This window comes from Hyaena hyaena, unplaced genomic scaffold, assembly GCF_003009895.1.
Source record: "Hyaena hyaena isolate Hyena2069 unplaced genomic scaffold, ASM300989v1 scaffold_79, whole genome shotgun sequence".
Taxonomy (NCBI): domain Eukaryota; kingdom Metazoa; phylum Chordata; class Mammalia; order Carnivora; family Hyaenidae; genus Hyaena; species Hyaena hyaena.
The window spans coordinates 299,738-313,100 of record NW_024080711.1 but is presented as its reverse complement, the minus strand read 5'-3'; the positions used below and the strand labels follow the sequence as shown (position 1 = coordinate 313,100).

At 36.1% G+C, this 13,363-nt stretch overlaps 1 protein-coding gene across 1 annotated transcript in view; it reads left to right on the top strand.

Annotated features, from left to right (window-relative positions):
* RNF19A (ring finger protein 19A, RBR E3 ubiquitin protein ligase) overlaps window positions 1–13,363 on the top strand; it is a 57,592-nt gene that overhangs the window by 21,007 nt on the left and 23,222 nt on the right. Inside the window, exon 2 of the mRNA XM_039233834.1 lies at window positions 3,710–4,477. Within this exon, the coding sequence (XP_039089765.1) occupies window positions 3,804–4,477 (674 nt within the window). The 5' untranslated portion in view covers window positions 3,710–3,803. The remainder of the gene's footprint in view (window positions 1–3,709; window positions 4,478–13,363) is intronic.

Sequence of the window (13,363 nt, the reverse complement as noted above, 5' to 3'; positions counted from 1 at the left end):
CTTTTTTTTTTTTTTTTTTATTTCTGAGAGAGAGAGAGACAGCATGAGCAGGGGAGGGAGACAGAATCCGAAACAGGCTCCAGGCTCTGAGCTAGCTGTTAGCACAGAGCCCGATGCGGGGCTCAAACCCACAAACCATGAGATCGTGACCTGAGCTGAAATCGGACGCTTAACCGACTGAGCCACCCAGGTGCCCCTGAGTAGCTTCTTTTTAACTCTAAATAGTAGATGCTCATGATACAATTTTAAGCTCTGCAGAAGGCAGAAAGTCAATACTAGATTGTTTTCTACAAGGTAACCACTGTTAATGATTTCTTAACATTTTCCCAGAAATTATGTATATATATGTAAGCCTATGTGAGTATGTTTTTTTCCCCAGAAATGTGCTCATATTATACACACTGTTTTGCAGTTATTCACTCAGCATTATCGAGAGCTTTCCATGTCATTGCACATAAATTGTGGTTGATTCATTTATGTTTACCAGTCCCCTGTCAGACACTTAAGTTATTTTCAGATTTTGTGTGGGTTTTTTGGTTTTGTTTTGTTCTAACGACTAGGCTGCAGTGAATTTTCTTGCACACTCTTTGCACACCTGTGTCTTTTTATTTTCTGAGGGATAAGTTTTACCTGTAGGATTGCTGGTCAAAGAATATTTCCTTTTTTAAGTTTAATGGAAAATGCCAATTGTTTCCCCAGAATTGTGATTTGTTTGCACTCCTCCCAACAGTAGATGCTTCTTTTGGTACACACTCACCAACCCATTACAACCTTTGTCAATGTCAAGAGGGCATCTTAATGTTTAATTTTCATTTTTTAAGTTATGTTTATGTTAAAAATTGTATGCTATCTTTCTAATTTTTGTACTTCTTTTTTCTCCAAACATCCTCCTTGTTTCTTTGCTCATTTTGTTGTCAGGATATGCTTTTTTTTCTTATTAATGTATAAAAGTTGTGTAGTGGGGAAATTTGTTCATTGTTATACATGTTTTTCTAATATATTATTGTCTTTCTATTTTATAGTGTTTTTACCATATAGAAATATTAAAGTTTTAGTATTCAGGTTCATTTATTTTACCTTTGAGGCATATTTGTGTATTTGCACACTGCTTTAGACGGATTTCCTAAATAGGATGAATACGTGTTTCAGTTTGCCCCTGTTATCGTAGTTTGAGTATTAAGAGTGCTTCTATTCACTCTTACTAAAAGTTCTCTTTTGGATAAAAAATTATAGTACAAAAGTATATGTTTTGCAAAATTACCCAGGTGATCCTGATTAAGTACCATTGGTTTACTGTTTTAAGTGATAGATTCTTAGGATAAGTTCCCCAAGATAGATTCCTTCTGTACTTTTCTTTAATAAATGTATCGCACTATGGAGTAAGAAGGTATTTTCAGATGCAAGATAAAATAACCTACAAAAAAGAAAATAAGCAGAAAATTTTAGTAAAATTTAATGTCACACCCTGTAATTTCCTCAGAAGTAGCAGAGAATGCTGCAGATAATGGGAAAATAAAAACTGATGGACCAGAATAAAGTTCATCTGAGTAAAATGTTTTTCTGTATTTTGTGTTGGGAAATCAATGTGACTTTCTTAAGGATATGTGTAGATTTCAGCTCAAGAAGCTTTTTTTTTTTTTTTTTTTTACACTTAGTCATTCAGTAAAGTATATGAAACATGATTTGTGGGTCAGTGATTTATCACAAAGGGAACATACCATTGTAACCAGTACATATGTCAAAGTTCTCTTTGTGCCTCCCCACAAAGGGTAGCTATAATCCTGACTGTCATCATAGATTAGCTCTGCTTGTTTTTGAACTTTATTTAAATAGAATTATACGTACAGTATGCCTTCTTTTGTGTGAGATTCATTCTTGATTTGTGTGAAGCAGTATTTTGTTCATTTTCATTGATTTCTAGTATGCTAGAACCTGAATATATCACAATTCTACTGTTGTTGCAAATGTGGGTTGCATCTAGTATTTTAGTTTACTATAACTAATGCTGCTATTAATATTGTTATGTATATCTTTTGATGCGTTTATACATTCATTTTTCTTGTGCAGTTATTTCTAGTAGTACAATTGGGTGATAGAGTTATCTATAGGATCAAATTTGCTAGATACCGTTAAACAGTTTTCCAAAGCACTTGTGCCATTTTATACTCCCACCAGCAATCCACATCTTTGCTAATAATTTTTTTTAATGTTTACTTATTTATTTTTGAGAGAAAGAGAGGTAGAGAGAGGGGTAGACAGAGAATCCCAAGCAGGCTTTACACCGTCAGTGCAGAGCCCAATATGGGGCTGGAACCCATGAAGCATGAGATGATGACCTGAGCTGAAATCAAGAGTCGGATGCTTAACTGACTGAGCCACGCAGGCTCCCTTTTGTTAATGCTTGGAAATGTCAGTCTGAACTTTAGCCATCCTGCTGGGTGTGTATCTCAACCTGCCTTTAACATGCAACTCCCTGATGATAATGATGTTGACATTGTTCATATCCTTCTGTGAAGTGCCTGTTAAGTCCCTTGCCCATTTTTCTTTTTCATAATTTTAAGTTTATTTCAAGAGAGAGCATGCATGTGCTCACAGCAGGGGGAAGGGCAATGAGAGGGGAGAGAATCCCAAGCAGGCTCCATACTGTCCATGAACCATGAGATCATGACCTGAGCAGAAATCAAGAGTCAGAGGCTTAACCAAATGAGCTACCCAGGCACACACCCTCCATTTTTCTTTTGGATTATCTGCTTTGACTTACTGATTTGTAAGTGTTCTTTCCATATTCTGGGTACTAGTCCTTTACTATATGTGGCAAATGTCCCACTCCCTTAATACTGTCTTTTGAGTTTATTATACTCCAGTTTGTCAGTTGTTTCTTTTGTAGTTAGTATTTTTGTTCTGTTTAAGAAATCTTTTCACTGAAATATTGTCTTCTATTGGCTTCTAGAAACTTTACGGTTTTACTTTCATACTTAGATCTGTGAACCAAGTGGAATTGATTTTTATGCATGAGGTGAACTGTAGGTCAAGTTCCTTTTCTGAGATGGTAACCAGTAAAACAGTACCATGTTGTTTTGTTTTTGAAAAGGCCATTCTTAGTGCTCAGTAATCTAACCTTTGACCTAAATCAAGTATCTACATATATGTGGGACTTTTTTCTGGACTGTATTTTGCTGCATTGGTCTTTGTATCCAGCCTTGTGTGATGTACCACCATGTTGTCTTAATTACCGTAACTTTAAAAGTCATTACATCTGGCAGGGTAAGAGCATACGTGTGTGTGCACGCACGCGCGCACACACACACACACACACACACACACTTTGTTTTTCAAGATTGTATAAGGTATACTCAGTCCTTTGTATTTGTGTGAATATTTTATTGTCAGTTCAAAAAAACTCTGAAAAGCAGTGGAGAATCATTGAGGTCTGAATGAAAATGATCAAAAATTTTTATGATATTTTAATAATGTTAAGGTCAGTTCAAATCTAGAGTTTTTAGTTGATTAAAGAATATACTTATTTTAACATTCATTCTCTATATTCTTACATTCTTGTGTAGACTTCACAGTAAGTTGGTCTTATTGTAAAAAAAATGTCATGATTAAATAACTTTGTAGTTTTATAGTAAGATTGTAAGTTTATTAAGAAGAACATGCAGACTAAGAATTCAGTAAAATGATATTAGGGTTGTGTTTTGTTTTTCAGAACATTTATGACTACCGTCTTCTGTAAGTCCAGCGTTTTCACGAATTCACCGAAGGAACCAAGTAGGATTTTCTTACATCATGACTTAATCTGAATGCAAGAACAAGAAATAGGTTTTATCTCTAAATATAATGAAGGGCTGTGTGTAAACACAGACCCTGACTCAATTCTAATGAGCATTTTAGACATGAGTTTACATCGGCAAATGGGTTCAGATCGTGATCTTCAGTCTTCTGCTTCATCTGTGAGCTTGCCTTCAGTGAAAAAGGCACCCAAGAAGAGAAGAATTTCAATAGGCTCTCTGTTTCGGAGGAAAAAGGATAACAAACGTAAATCAAGGGAGCTAAATGGCGGGGTGGATGGAATTGCGAGCATTGAAAGTATACATTCTGAAATGTGTACTGATAAGAACTCCATTTTCTCTACAAATACCTCCTCTGACAATGGATTAACTTCTCTCAGCAAACAAATTGGAGACTTTATAGAGTGCCCTTTGTGCCTACTGAGGCATTCTAAAGACAGATTTCCTGAGATAATGACTTGTCATCATAGATCTTGTGTGGATTGCTTACGACAATATCTAAGGATAGAAATATCTGAAAGTCGAGTTAATATCAGTTGCCCAGAATGTACTGAACGGTTTAATCCCCATGATATTCGCTTGATATTAAGTGATGATGTCTTGATGGAAAAATACGAAGAATTTATGCTTAGACGGTGGCTTGTTGCAGATCCTGATTGTAGGTGGTGCCCAGCTCCAGACTGTGGGTAAGATTTTGTTTGTTTTTTCTTTAGAATTTTTTCTGTGGGTAAAATAAGAACTAGCTATTACTCAAAAATCTTAACATGTCAGGTAATTCATTCATTCATTAAGACAAATGTGTTTGAGTACATACCATGTGCCAGGCACAGTGTTTTGATGCTAATGGCAAGAATCTTCTCTTACTCATTTTTATATTGTGTTTCCTCACATAATCACTTAAGAGTGTTTTCAGAAGAAAAGATAGAGAACTAGGATCTAGTTCTGGGCAAAATTTATTTTCCCCATTCATTTGGCAAATTGTTATTTTGGTATAGCAGATGAAATGATTGGGATTTTGTTTGCTTTCAATGGGGGGATTCCTCTTGAAACACGTACACATGATACCTTAATGTGTGCCACAGTTGGTATTACGTAAGTATTGCTAGTCTCAAGATCTGGAGGTTATGATGAGAGACTCTTGAATGCTGACAAAAACTGAGGACTGATGGATGTGGGGGGGAGGGGGGATGGGCATGGAGGAGGGCACTTTGGGGATGAGCACTGAGTGTTATGTGGAAACTAATTTGAAAATAAACTATAAAAAAAAAACAAATATAGCAAGGATTTTGAACAGGCATATAATTATACTGTTTGGGATATATTGGGTTTTAGGACATTTTGTGAAGACACTAGTTCTAAAATAATATTCATAAAAAGACACTAATAATTATTAAATGCTTATGTAGATCAGGGATTGTTCAAAGTGCTTTCCTTCTCTTAACTCATTTAATCCTCAAAAGCCAGTGATATAGGCACCACTATTCTAATTTTACAAATGAGAAAATTCAAACACAGAGAACTTAAATAACTTGTCTAGTCATACAGCTAGTTTGTGCAGAGGGGCCCACAGGTCTGGAATTAAAGAGCAAGGTGACAGCTGGACATAGGCATTTGGCCATTGACATGTAGGTGGAAAGGCTATTTTTAATGATTTAGGAAGTGACTTAAAATATAAAGACAAATGTGAATANAAAAAAAAAAAAAAAGATCTGGAGGTTATGTAATACTTCAGTTGCCTCAAGTTTTTTAATTACAAATACCACTTTGTCAACATTTATAATAATTTTGCTTCAATGTTTGATTATTATGTTAACAGCATTTTCTTTTTATAGATCATTTACTATGTACAGTTGTCATAACTAGGAATAAACAGTCATATGTTTTCTAAGAGTAACAAAAGCTGTAAATACTGGATGTTATTTAGCATACTAGTAGTAAATCAGAGATTATGTGTAAGTGTAAGTAAGAGTTGGGGAAGACCCAGAACTTCCAAGATTGTCTGGGTATAATCAGAGATAAGGGTGGAATGTGAGTTTAATTTCTCAGTTGAAGTTTCAGGATTTATTGTCCAAATCAAGTCTATAATTGAAAGCTTGTTAAGTAGCAAATTTTCAGATTGCATTGAGCCTATATTCTGTAAGTTTATTATTTTTTAAATTTTATTTAATTCCAAGTTAGCATACAGTGGAGTGTACTAATAGTTTCAGGAGTAGAATTTAGTGATTTATCACTTGTATATAACATGCAGTGCTCTTCCCAACAAGTGGTCTCCTAAATGCCCATCATTGATTTAGCCCATTTGCCCACCCCTCACACTCCAGCAACCCTCAGGTTCTCTTATGAAGAACATCTCGTATGCCTCCCTCTCTTGTTTTTATCTTAATTTTCCTTCCCTTCCCCCATGTTCATCTGTTTTGTTTCTTAAGTTCCACATATGAGCAAAATCATATGATATTTGTCTTTCTCTGACTGACTTATTTTACTTAGCATATGTTCTTCTTCCATGCATTCTGTTGTAAATGGCAAGATTTCATTCTTTATGATCTCTGAGTAATATTTCATTGTATATGTATACCATATCTTCTTTGTTCATCAGTATGGATTTCATTCCATAATTTTAAATGAGAAAAGTAATGATATGTTACCAGCCTGTGCAAATCACAGCCAGTTTTCCCAAGTATAACTAGCATTTACCTCTCCCCCAGGGATTCCAGTGTAATATAAAGCATTAAAAATATTATCTAATTATTGAACATTTTGTGATTTTATTAGTTGTGTGAAGGACTCAAATACTATTAGCAGATTTGAACTATGCTCTTCTGTACTGCAGGAAGCTTGTACTAGAATATAAATAATAAAACAATATGTTAAAGGTACTATCTAAACTGGGCCAAGGTTGGCTGTGCTTCCAGGTGTATGACAGAAGCACACTCTGGGATCCATGAAGAATTAAACTCTGAAGAAAAAGATGGGAAGAAAATAGGGATAATGAAGAATACCTTTAAATAACTTGAACAGGAGACTTTATCCTGTCGGAAGAACAGCTTGGATACAGTTGTATCACTTGGTGCCCTGGACTCCTGCACAGTTTTCACTGTGCAAGTGTGCACATTCATTAGATCTTAAGTTGGATGGCATGTGTTAGGTTATAAAAACACTTTTTGCAACTATTATAGCAAATATTTCTATAGCAGGGGTTCAAATAGTGAGAAATATGCCTATATATTGTGTTTTGTCTGGAGAAAGAATATGGTTTTCTAACTATCTTGATCTTTCATGGAACTCCAGGATAAGAAGTGCTTCACAAGTTCCTTTAAGCATTTAATAGGTTTCAAAGAAAAAGTCTGAAAATGATAGAATGAATTAAAAGGCTCATGTGTCAGAACCTGTGGCCACAAGAGATTGAGACAGTAAATCCTGGGCACAAACTTTCTGGTCACTAAATAAGTATATTGTCTTGTGCTGGGTTGATTGATCGTATGTTCTGAATAGTTACCCACTGTATCAACCTAGTAGAACACAACAGAAGGACTGACACGGATTGTTTATATAAGAACCTGATTTTAGAGGACATGCTAACCAACTGGGAAAGGATTGAGTTTTCAACCTACAGAATTGTGAAAATTAGCTCTTTGAGGGGAAAAAATTAGATTGTCACCACACATAATAATACCAAAACAAAGTCAAAACCAGTTACAAAAGAAAGTTTTATAAATAAAAGGAAAAAATTGAAGTAAAAATAGGTCTCAGAGTAGCTTACCTACTTCCATTATTATTATTAAAACTGAATACACATTTACCCTGTAACTTAGAAGATCCACTCCTAGTGAAATACCTTGAGGAGACTCTTGTGCGCCAGGAGACATCTAGTTAGGAAACATGTTTAAGAAGGTTCATAATAGGGGCACCTGGGTGGCTTAGTCGGTTAAGCGTCCGACTTTCGCTTAGGTCATGATCTCGCGGTTCGTGGGTTCGAGCCCCGCGTCAGGCTCTGTGCTGACAGCCAGCTCAGAGCCTGGAGCCTGTTTCAGAGTCTGTCACTCCCTCTCTCTCTGACCCTCCCCTGCTCACACTGTCTCTCTCTCTCTCTCTCTCCTAGAAATAAATAAAACATTTAAAAAAATTAAAAAAAATAAAAAGCTTCATAATAGCAAACAAGAAAAAATTGTTCATTAAAAGTATAATGGATGAATATATTTAGTTTCATGGTTATGAGGTGAAAAGGAGGATATGAACTTGAAGGGGCAATCAAGGGGCTTCTCAAGCCACTGATAAATGAGGTAACCACAGGTTCTGATTTGCCCCCAGTCGTTTCAGTTTACACTTAACGTACTGGGTTTTTTTTTTTTTAATAGCATTACTACTCTCAAATGTCCCAGTTTAGGTTGTTAAGTATATGATCACTATACTGATACTTTTCTTAGTTTGTGTGGTAGATACAGGGGTATTCATTTGTATTAATAAGACGTTTTTGTATGTGTGACATTTTTCAGTAAAATTTAAAAATATTTTATACTTTGGGTTATTCTTGCCCATTTTCTTCTCATTGAGACTTCATTGTTAAAGTAAAATGGCTTAATCTAAATATTTTAGAGAAATTAAATGTTAACTGAAGTATAAATATCATAAAATAATAGAAACACCTACTTTACTAGATTCTGTTATGAAAACAACCACTTGATTGTTCTATAAGTTTAACAAAGAATTGGCCTTGATTAAGTTGACTATAAGTTAACTTTTGGTTTGGTAGTGGTTAATATTTTACCCACAATGGACAAAGAAAACATGTCAACATTACTTTCATGTATTTTCATTTGTATTTGATTTATGCTGTCTCAAGATTAAGAGCATATTTTATATACTTGGTTACACTGTAGGTTTTATGGTTGCATTATATAGAAAATGTCATCCAGTAACATAAAATGTATATGAATACTTTGAAAACATGAGCATTTGGGTGGCTCAGTTGGTTAAGTGTCTGACTTCAGCTCTGGTCATGATCTTGTGGTTCATGAGTTCAAGCCCCACATTGGGCTCTGTGCTGACAGCTCAGAGCCTGGAGCCTGCTTTAGATTCTGTGTCTCCCTTTCTCTCTGCCACCCTCCCCCCCCACTTGCACTCTGTCTCTCTCTCTCAAAAGTAGATAAACACAAAAAAATTTGAAAACATAGAATACTACATAAACCCTTAAAGGTCTCATTTTTACTTAGCATGAGCCTGTACAGATCTGAATTTGAATCTGTGTCCTATCATGTTGTTACAAGAATTGGGATAGTCTTTAATTTTATTATTAGCATAATTCCTAGCACACAGCAACCTTTTTATAGCTCTTATTTATTATTCCTCATGTTCATTTCTTAGGTTTTGCTTTAATTTTTTTTAAAGTCAGACAGCTACTCAAATATTTAAAGCATCTGTGTGCCAGGTAGTAGAGATTTAATAATGAACAAAACCCAAAAATCCTTGCCTTCTTGGAACTTATTAAAATCTTTGGATCCCTACAGGGACTTTTTATTTAATGCTTTATTTATTTTTGAGAAAGAGAGCATGCACAAGAGCAGGGTATGGGCAAAGACAGAGGGAATCAGAGAGTCCCAAGGAGACTCTGCACTATCAGCACAGAGCCTGATACGGGGCTCAAATCCATAAAGTGTGAGATCATGACCTGAGCTGAAATGAAGAGTCGCTTGCTTAACTGACTGAGCCAGCAGGTGCCCCAGGACATTTTTTAACTTCAAATCCATTTTTTATTTAAATCTGGCTTAAGGAATACTGATAAATATCTGATTGTCAGTAAGCCATAGAAATACTTAGCCAACTAGGAACATTGGCATGTATGTAGTATTTAACCCTTTCCATTGAATGAAACACTTGAAAGGCTTTTTTCTAGAAATGCTGTTTGTGAAGTTATGAATTTTTTCTTTTGCATTTGATATTTATCAATATGACCATTTTTTGTGTCTAACATTAATTTTACTTAAACGTATAGTTTAACACACCTAGAGAAATACTGCCCTGAGCTCAGAGTAGAAAGAAAACCTGACCTGGTTTCTATTTGAGATCTCTCAGGGTTTCTGACCCAGTATTCTTTCCACTCTTCTGAGGGCCAGGACAGATTAAGCTTGTTTAAAAAGGTATTATTTGGAAAAATCCCTCTTGAGAAGGACGACCTGTGTGCTGTGATTTAACCAGGGTGAAGTTAGCTGGACTGCTTTCTAGCACATGCAGTCTGTACAGGTTCAGAGAAAAATCTGGCCATGGCTATGGAGTGTCGGAGTGAGGGGCACATAGGAAGGAAAGCATGAAACCTGTGTTGAATAAAAATATCTGATTACCTTCTGCCCAGGAGGCCTGGTTTATACATTGTAGGCATGTAGCAAAAAGTTAGCATATTAGTTTTGGTCATCACTTGTTTCACTTGGCTACCCTTTAACCAGTACAACATTATCCCTGTTAACTCATGTGAGTGCTTCTGACTTTGATTGGGAGCTTTGAATATATAGAAACATTTATTATACAAGAATATATATACAAAGGGCGCCTGGGTGGCTCGGTCGGTTCAACAGGTGACTTCTGCTCAGGTCATAATCTCACAGTTCATGAGGTTGAGCCCCATGTCGAGCCCCATATTGGGCTCTGTGCTGACAGCTCAGAGCTTGGAGCTTGCTTCAGATTCTATGTCTCCCTCGCTCTGCCCCTCCCTTGCTCATGCTCTGTCTCTGTCTATCAAAAATGAATAAACATTAAAAAAATTTTTTTAAAGAATATAATTAATGATTTAATAATGTCTGTGAGCCCCTCAAGGGGAAAAAAAAAGTATTTGATTTTTCTTTGTAACCACTGGTTAACCCCATGCCCAATAAAGAGTTGTTGAATGAACCAATCTGACTATATGCCACAAACATAAATCCTGTATCTTAAGAAGCATCCATAAAGCATTTTAAAGCAGTGTGATCAACTGTAATCAGGTTTGTGTAGTGTCAAACTGATTAGCTGATACTTAAAAGATTCTAGGGGCACCTGAGTGGCACAGTCGGTTGAGCGGCCCACTTCAGCTCAGGTCATAAGCTCAGTTCATAAGCTGGTGATTCGTGGGTTTGAGCCCCACGTTGGGCTCTGGGCTGACAGCTCAGAGCCTGGAGCCTGCTTCAGATTCTGTGCCTCTCTCTCTGTCCCTCCCTGCTCATGCTCTGTCTCTCTGTCTCTCCATGAGAGACTCTTAAATGCTGAGAACAAACTGAGGGCTGATGGGGGTGGGGGGAGGGAAAGGGGGGTAATGGGCATGGAGGAGGGCACTTGTTGGGATGAGCACTGGGTGTTATATGGAAACCAACTTGACAGTAAACTATTTAAGAAAAATAAATATTTTAAAAATTCTTAAATGATTCTACATAATTATTGTGGAAGGTAATGTTCATAAATTTTTTAAAATGTGGCTGTAGGCTTAGGAACTAAACATTTTAAATTCAAGTTTTAATATTTAAATATTTTAAATTCAGCTAATATCCATATAACTCTTACTTCCATTGTGCAGAAGGGTTTTAGTCATAACTTGACCATCTTTAGGCATGCTAGAAATGCTTTTGTAGGCTGACCTCTTAGAAATTTTATACAGAGAACAGATCCAACTTTGATTTTTTCCAGAGAAAACAAGTACATGTGACTTAGAAAACAGCATGTTTTAAAGGGAGCCATCATGAGTAAACCATGTTTCAGTGGAAGCTGTAATTCATAACTAGTGATAAGTTGTATCTGTTAAAATAGACATTCATAAAAGTCTTCTAAGAGTTTGAGGTTAGAGTTTGAAATGTCTTGAGCTGAGAGTTTGCTCTTTTTAAATTATTCTTCCTAAACATAAAATTGATCTAGATAGATTTTAGTGCTATGTAATTCAGTATATACTACTGTTATACCAGACATCATTACGATGCTAAGATTTTTGATGGAGTTTTAAGGGAATCAATAAAAACATTTCCTCAAACCTTCATTCAGAACAAAGTTGATATGATAGGAGACATGTCAGCTCTCTCCTACTAATTGGTCAACTGAATGTGGCTTTAGATATGCAGTCAGAATGGCTTGCTTCAACACTCCACCTCTAAATAATCTGGGCAGTTCTCAACAACTGTAAGCCTACCCTGAAACATGGAGTGGAAAGCACAAAAGAATTAGTTTTCTGCAGGAAGTAAGCAGCTTCTTAAAGAGGGAACCAGGAGATGAGCCTCACGTTACCTAGACACTCTCCCAAATACATTAAGCAAGCTACTCCTTTTCCTCAGAACAATAGTAACTTGTAGCAAATGGGAACATGAACCTGTTGATTTTGATACAAACTGTTGCTTTTCCCCTTATCTGGATCAAATAGTTTGGGTATTTGTGATTATGTTTTCTGTGTTCCCTAAATGTTAAAGTTTTACCTTTTGGGAGAAAAAAAATGTATCTTTGACTCCTGGATAATCTTTCTTCTTTTTTCTCATTTTTTAATATTTTTATTGGGAACTGTTGTATCTTTCTTGGTATTACATTTCATGTTAAATATAGATTGTTCTTTTTACTTGTTCCTTCATGAAGAATTTGCTATGGACAGAATATACTATCCTAGCTGGTATCCCTACTTCATAAGTGTGATTGGTAGTGTAATTTGTGGAACTCTAGTACTATGAAACTCTACTAGGAAATAAATGGTGAAATAAATTCTGGAAATCACTATATATTGATCATTGGTATGTTAAAAGTTTTTTTGAGAAAATCCTAGGATTAACAAAGAAAAAATGAAAAAGTAGTTTTGTATATCAGTTTCCTAACTTGATCGTTGAGTACTTTGTTAGCATAGACCTTCTGTTAACAATTCAGTGAACAGATAATATTTCTAGAAAGAGTGCCCTATTTCAGTACCTTTGTATCTTTCCCACTTTCTTCTTATCCCTCCACTCCTGCTAAATAGAGAGGTTTAAACATTTTAAGTAGGGGGGCAGCTGGGTGCCTCAGTCGGTAATGCATCCAACTTTTGATTTCAGCTCATGTCATGATCCTGTGGGTTTGTGAGTTTGAGCCCCGCATTGGACTCCACATTGACAGTACAGAGCCTGCTTGGGAGTCTCTCTCTGCCTCTCTCCCTCCCTCTCTCCCTCCCTCCCTCTCCCCCTCCCCTCTCTCCCTCCCTCCCTCCCTCTCCCCCTCCCCTCTTTCCCTCCCCCCTGTCTCTCTCTCTCTCTCTCTCTCTCTCTGCCCCTCTCCCCTGTGTGCATGCTCTCCCTCGCTCTCATAATGTGTGAATAAACTTTAAAAAAAACATTTTAAGTAGAAAGAATAGAGATGGGTTAAATAATGGATTGTAGAAGGAAATTGAGTATCTTTTAGACCAAGATTTGAATACTGTTCAAGCCAAATATGTTTAATTAACTAGTATTATTCACTTATCTCTGTGACATTCTGCTGAGGGTCTTCTTTTCCTACATAATACTTAATGCATCACAGCAGAGAGACTCCTGAAATTTTTCTTTAAAGGAAGCATTTTATATTTAGTTTTACTGTGTGCTTCCATTATAATTTGATAGCTGTTTTCCAGTGGA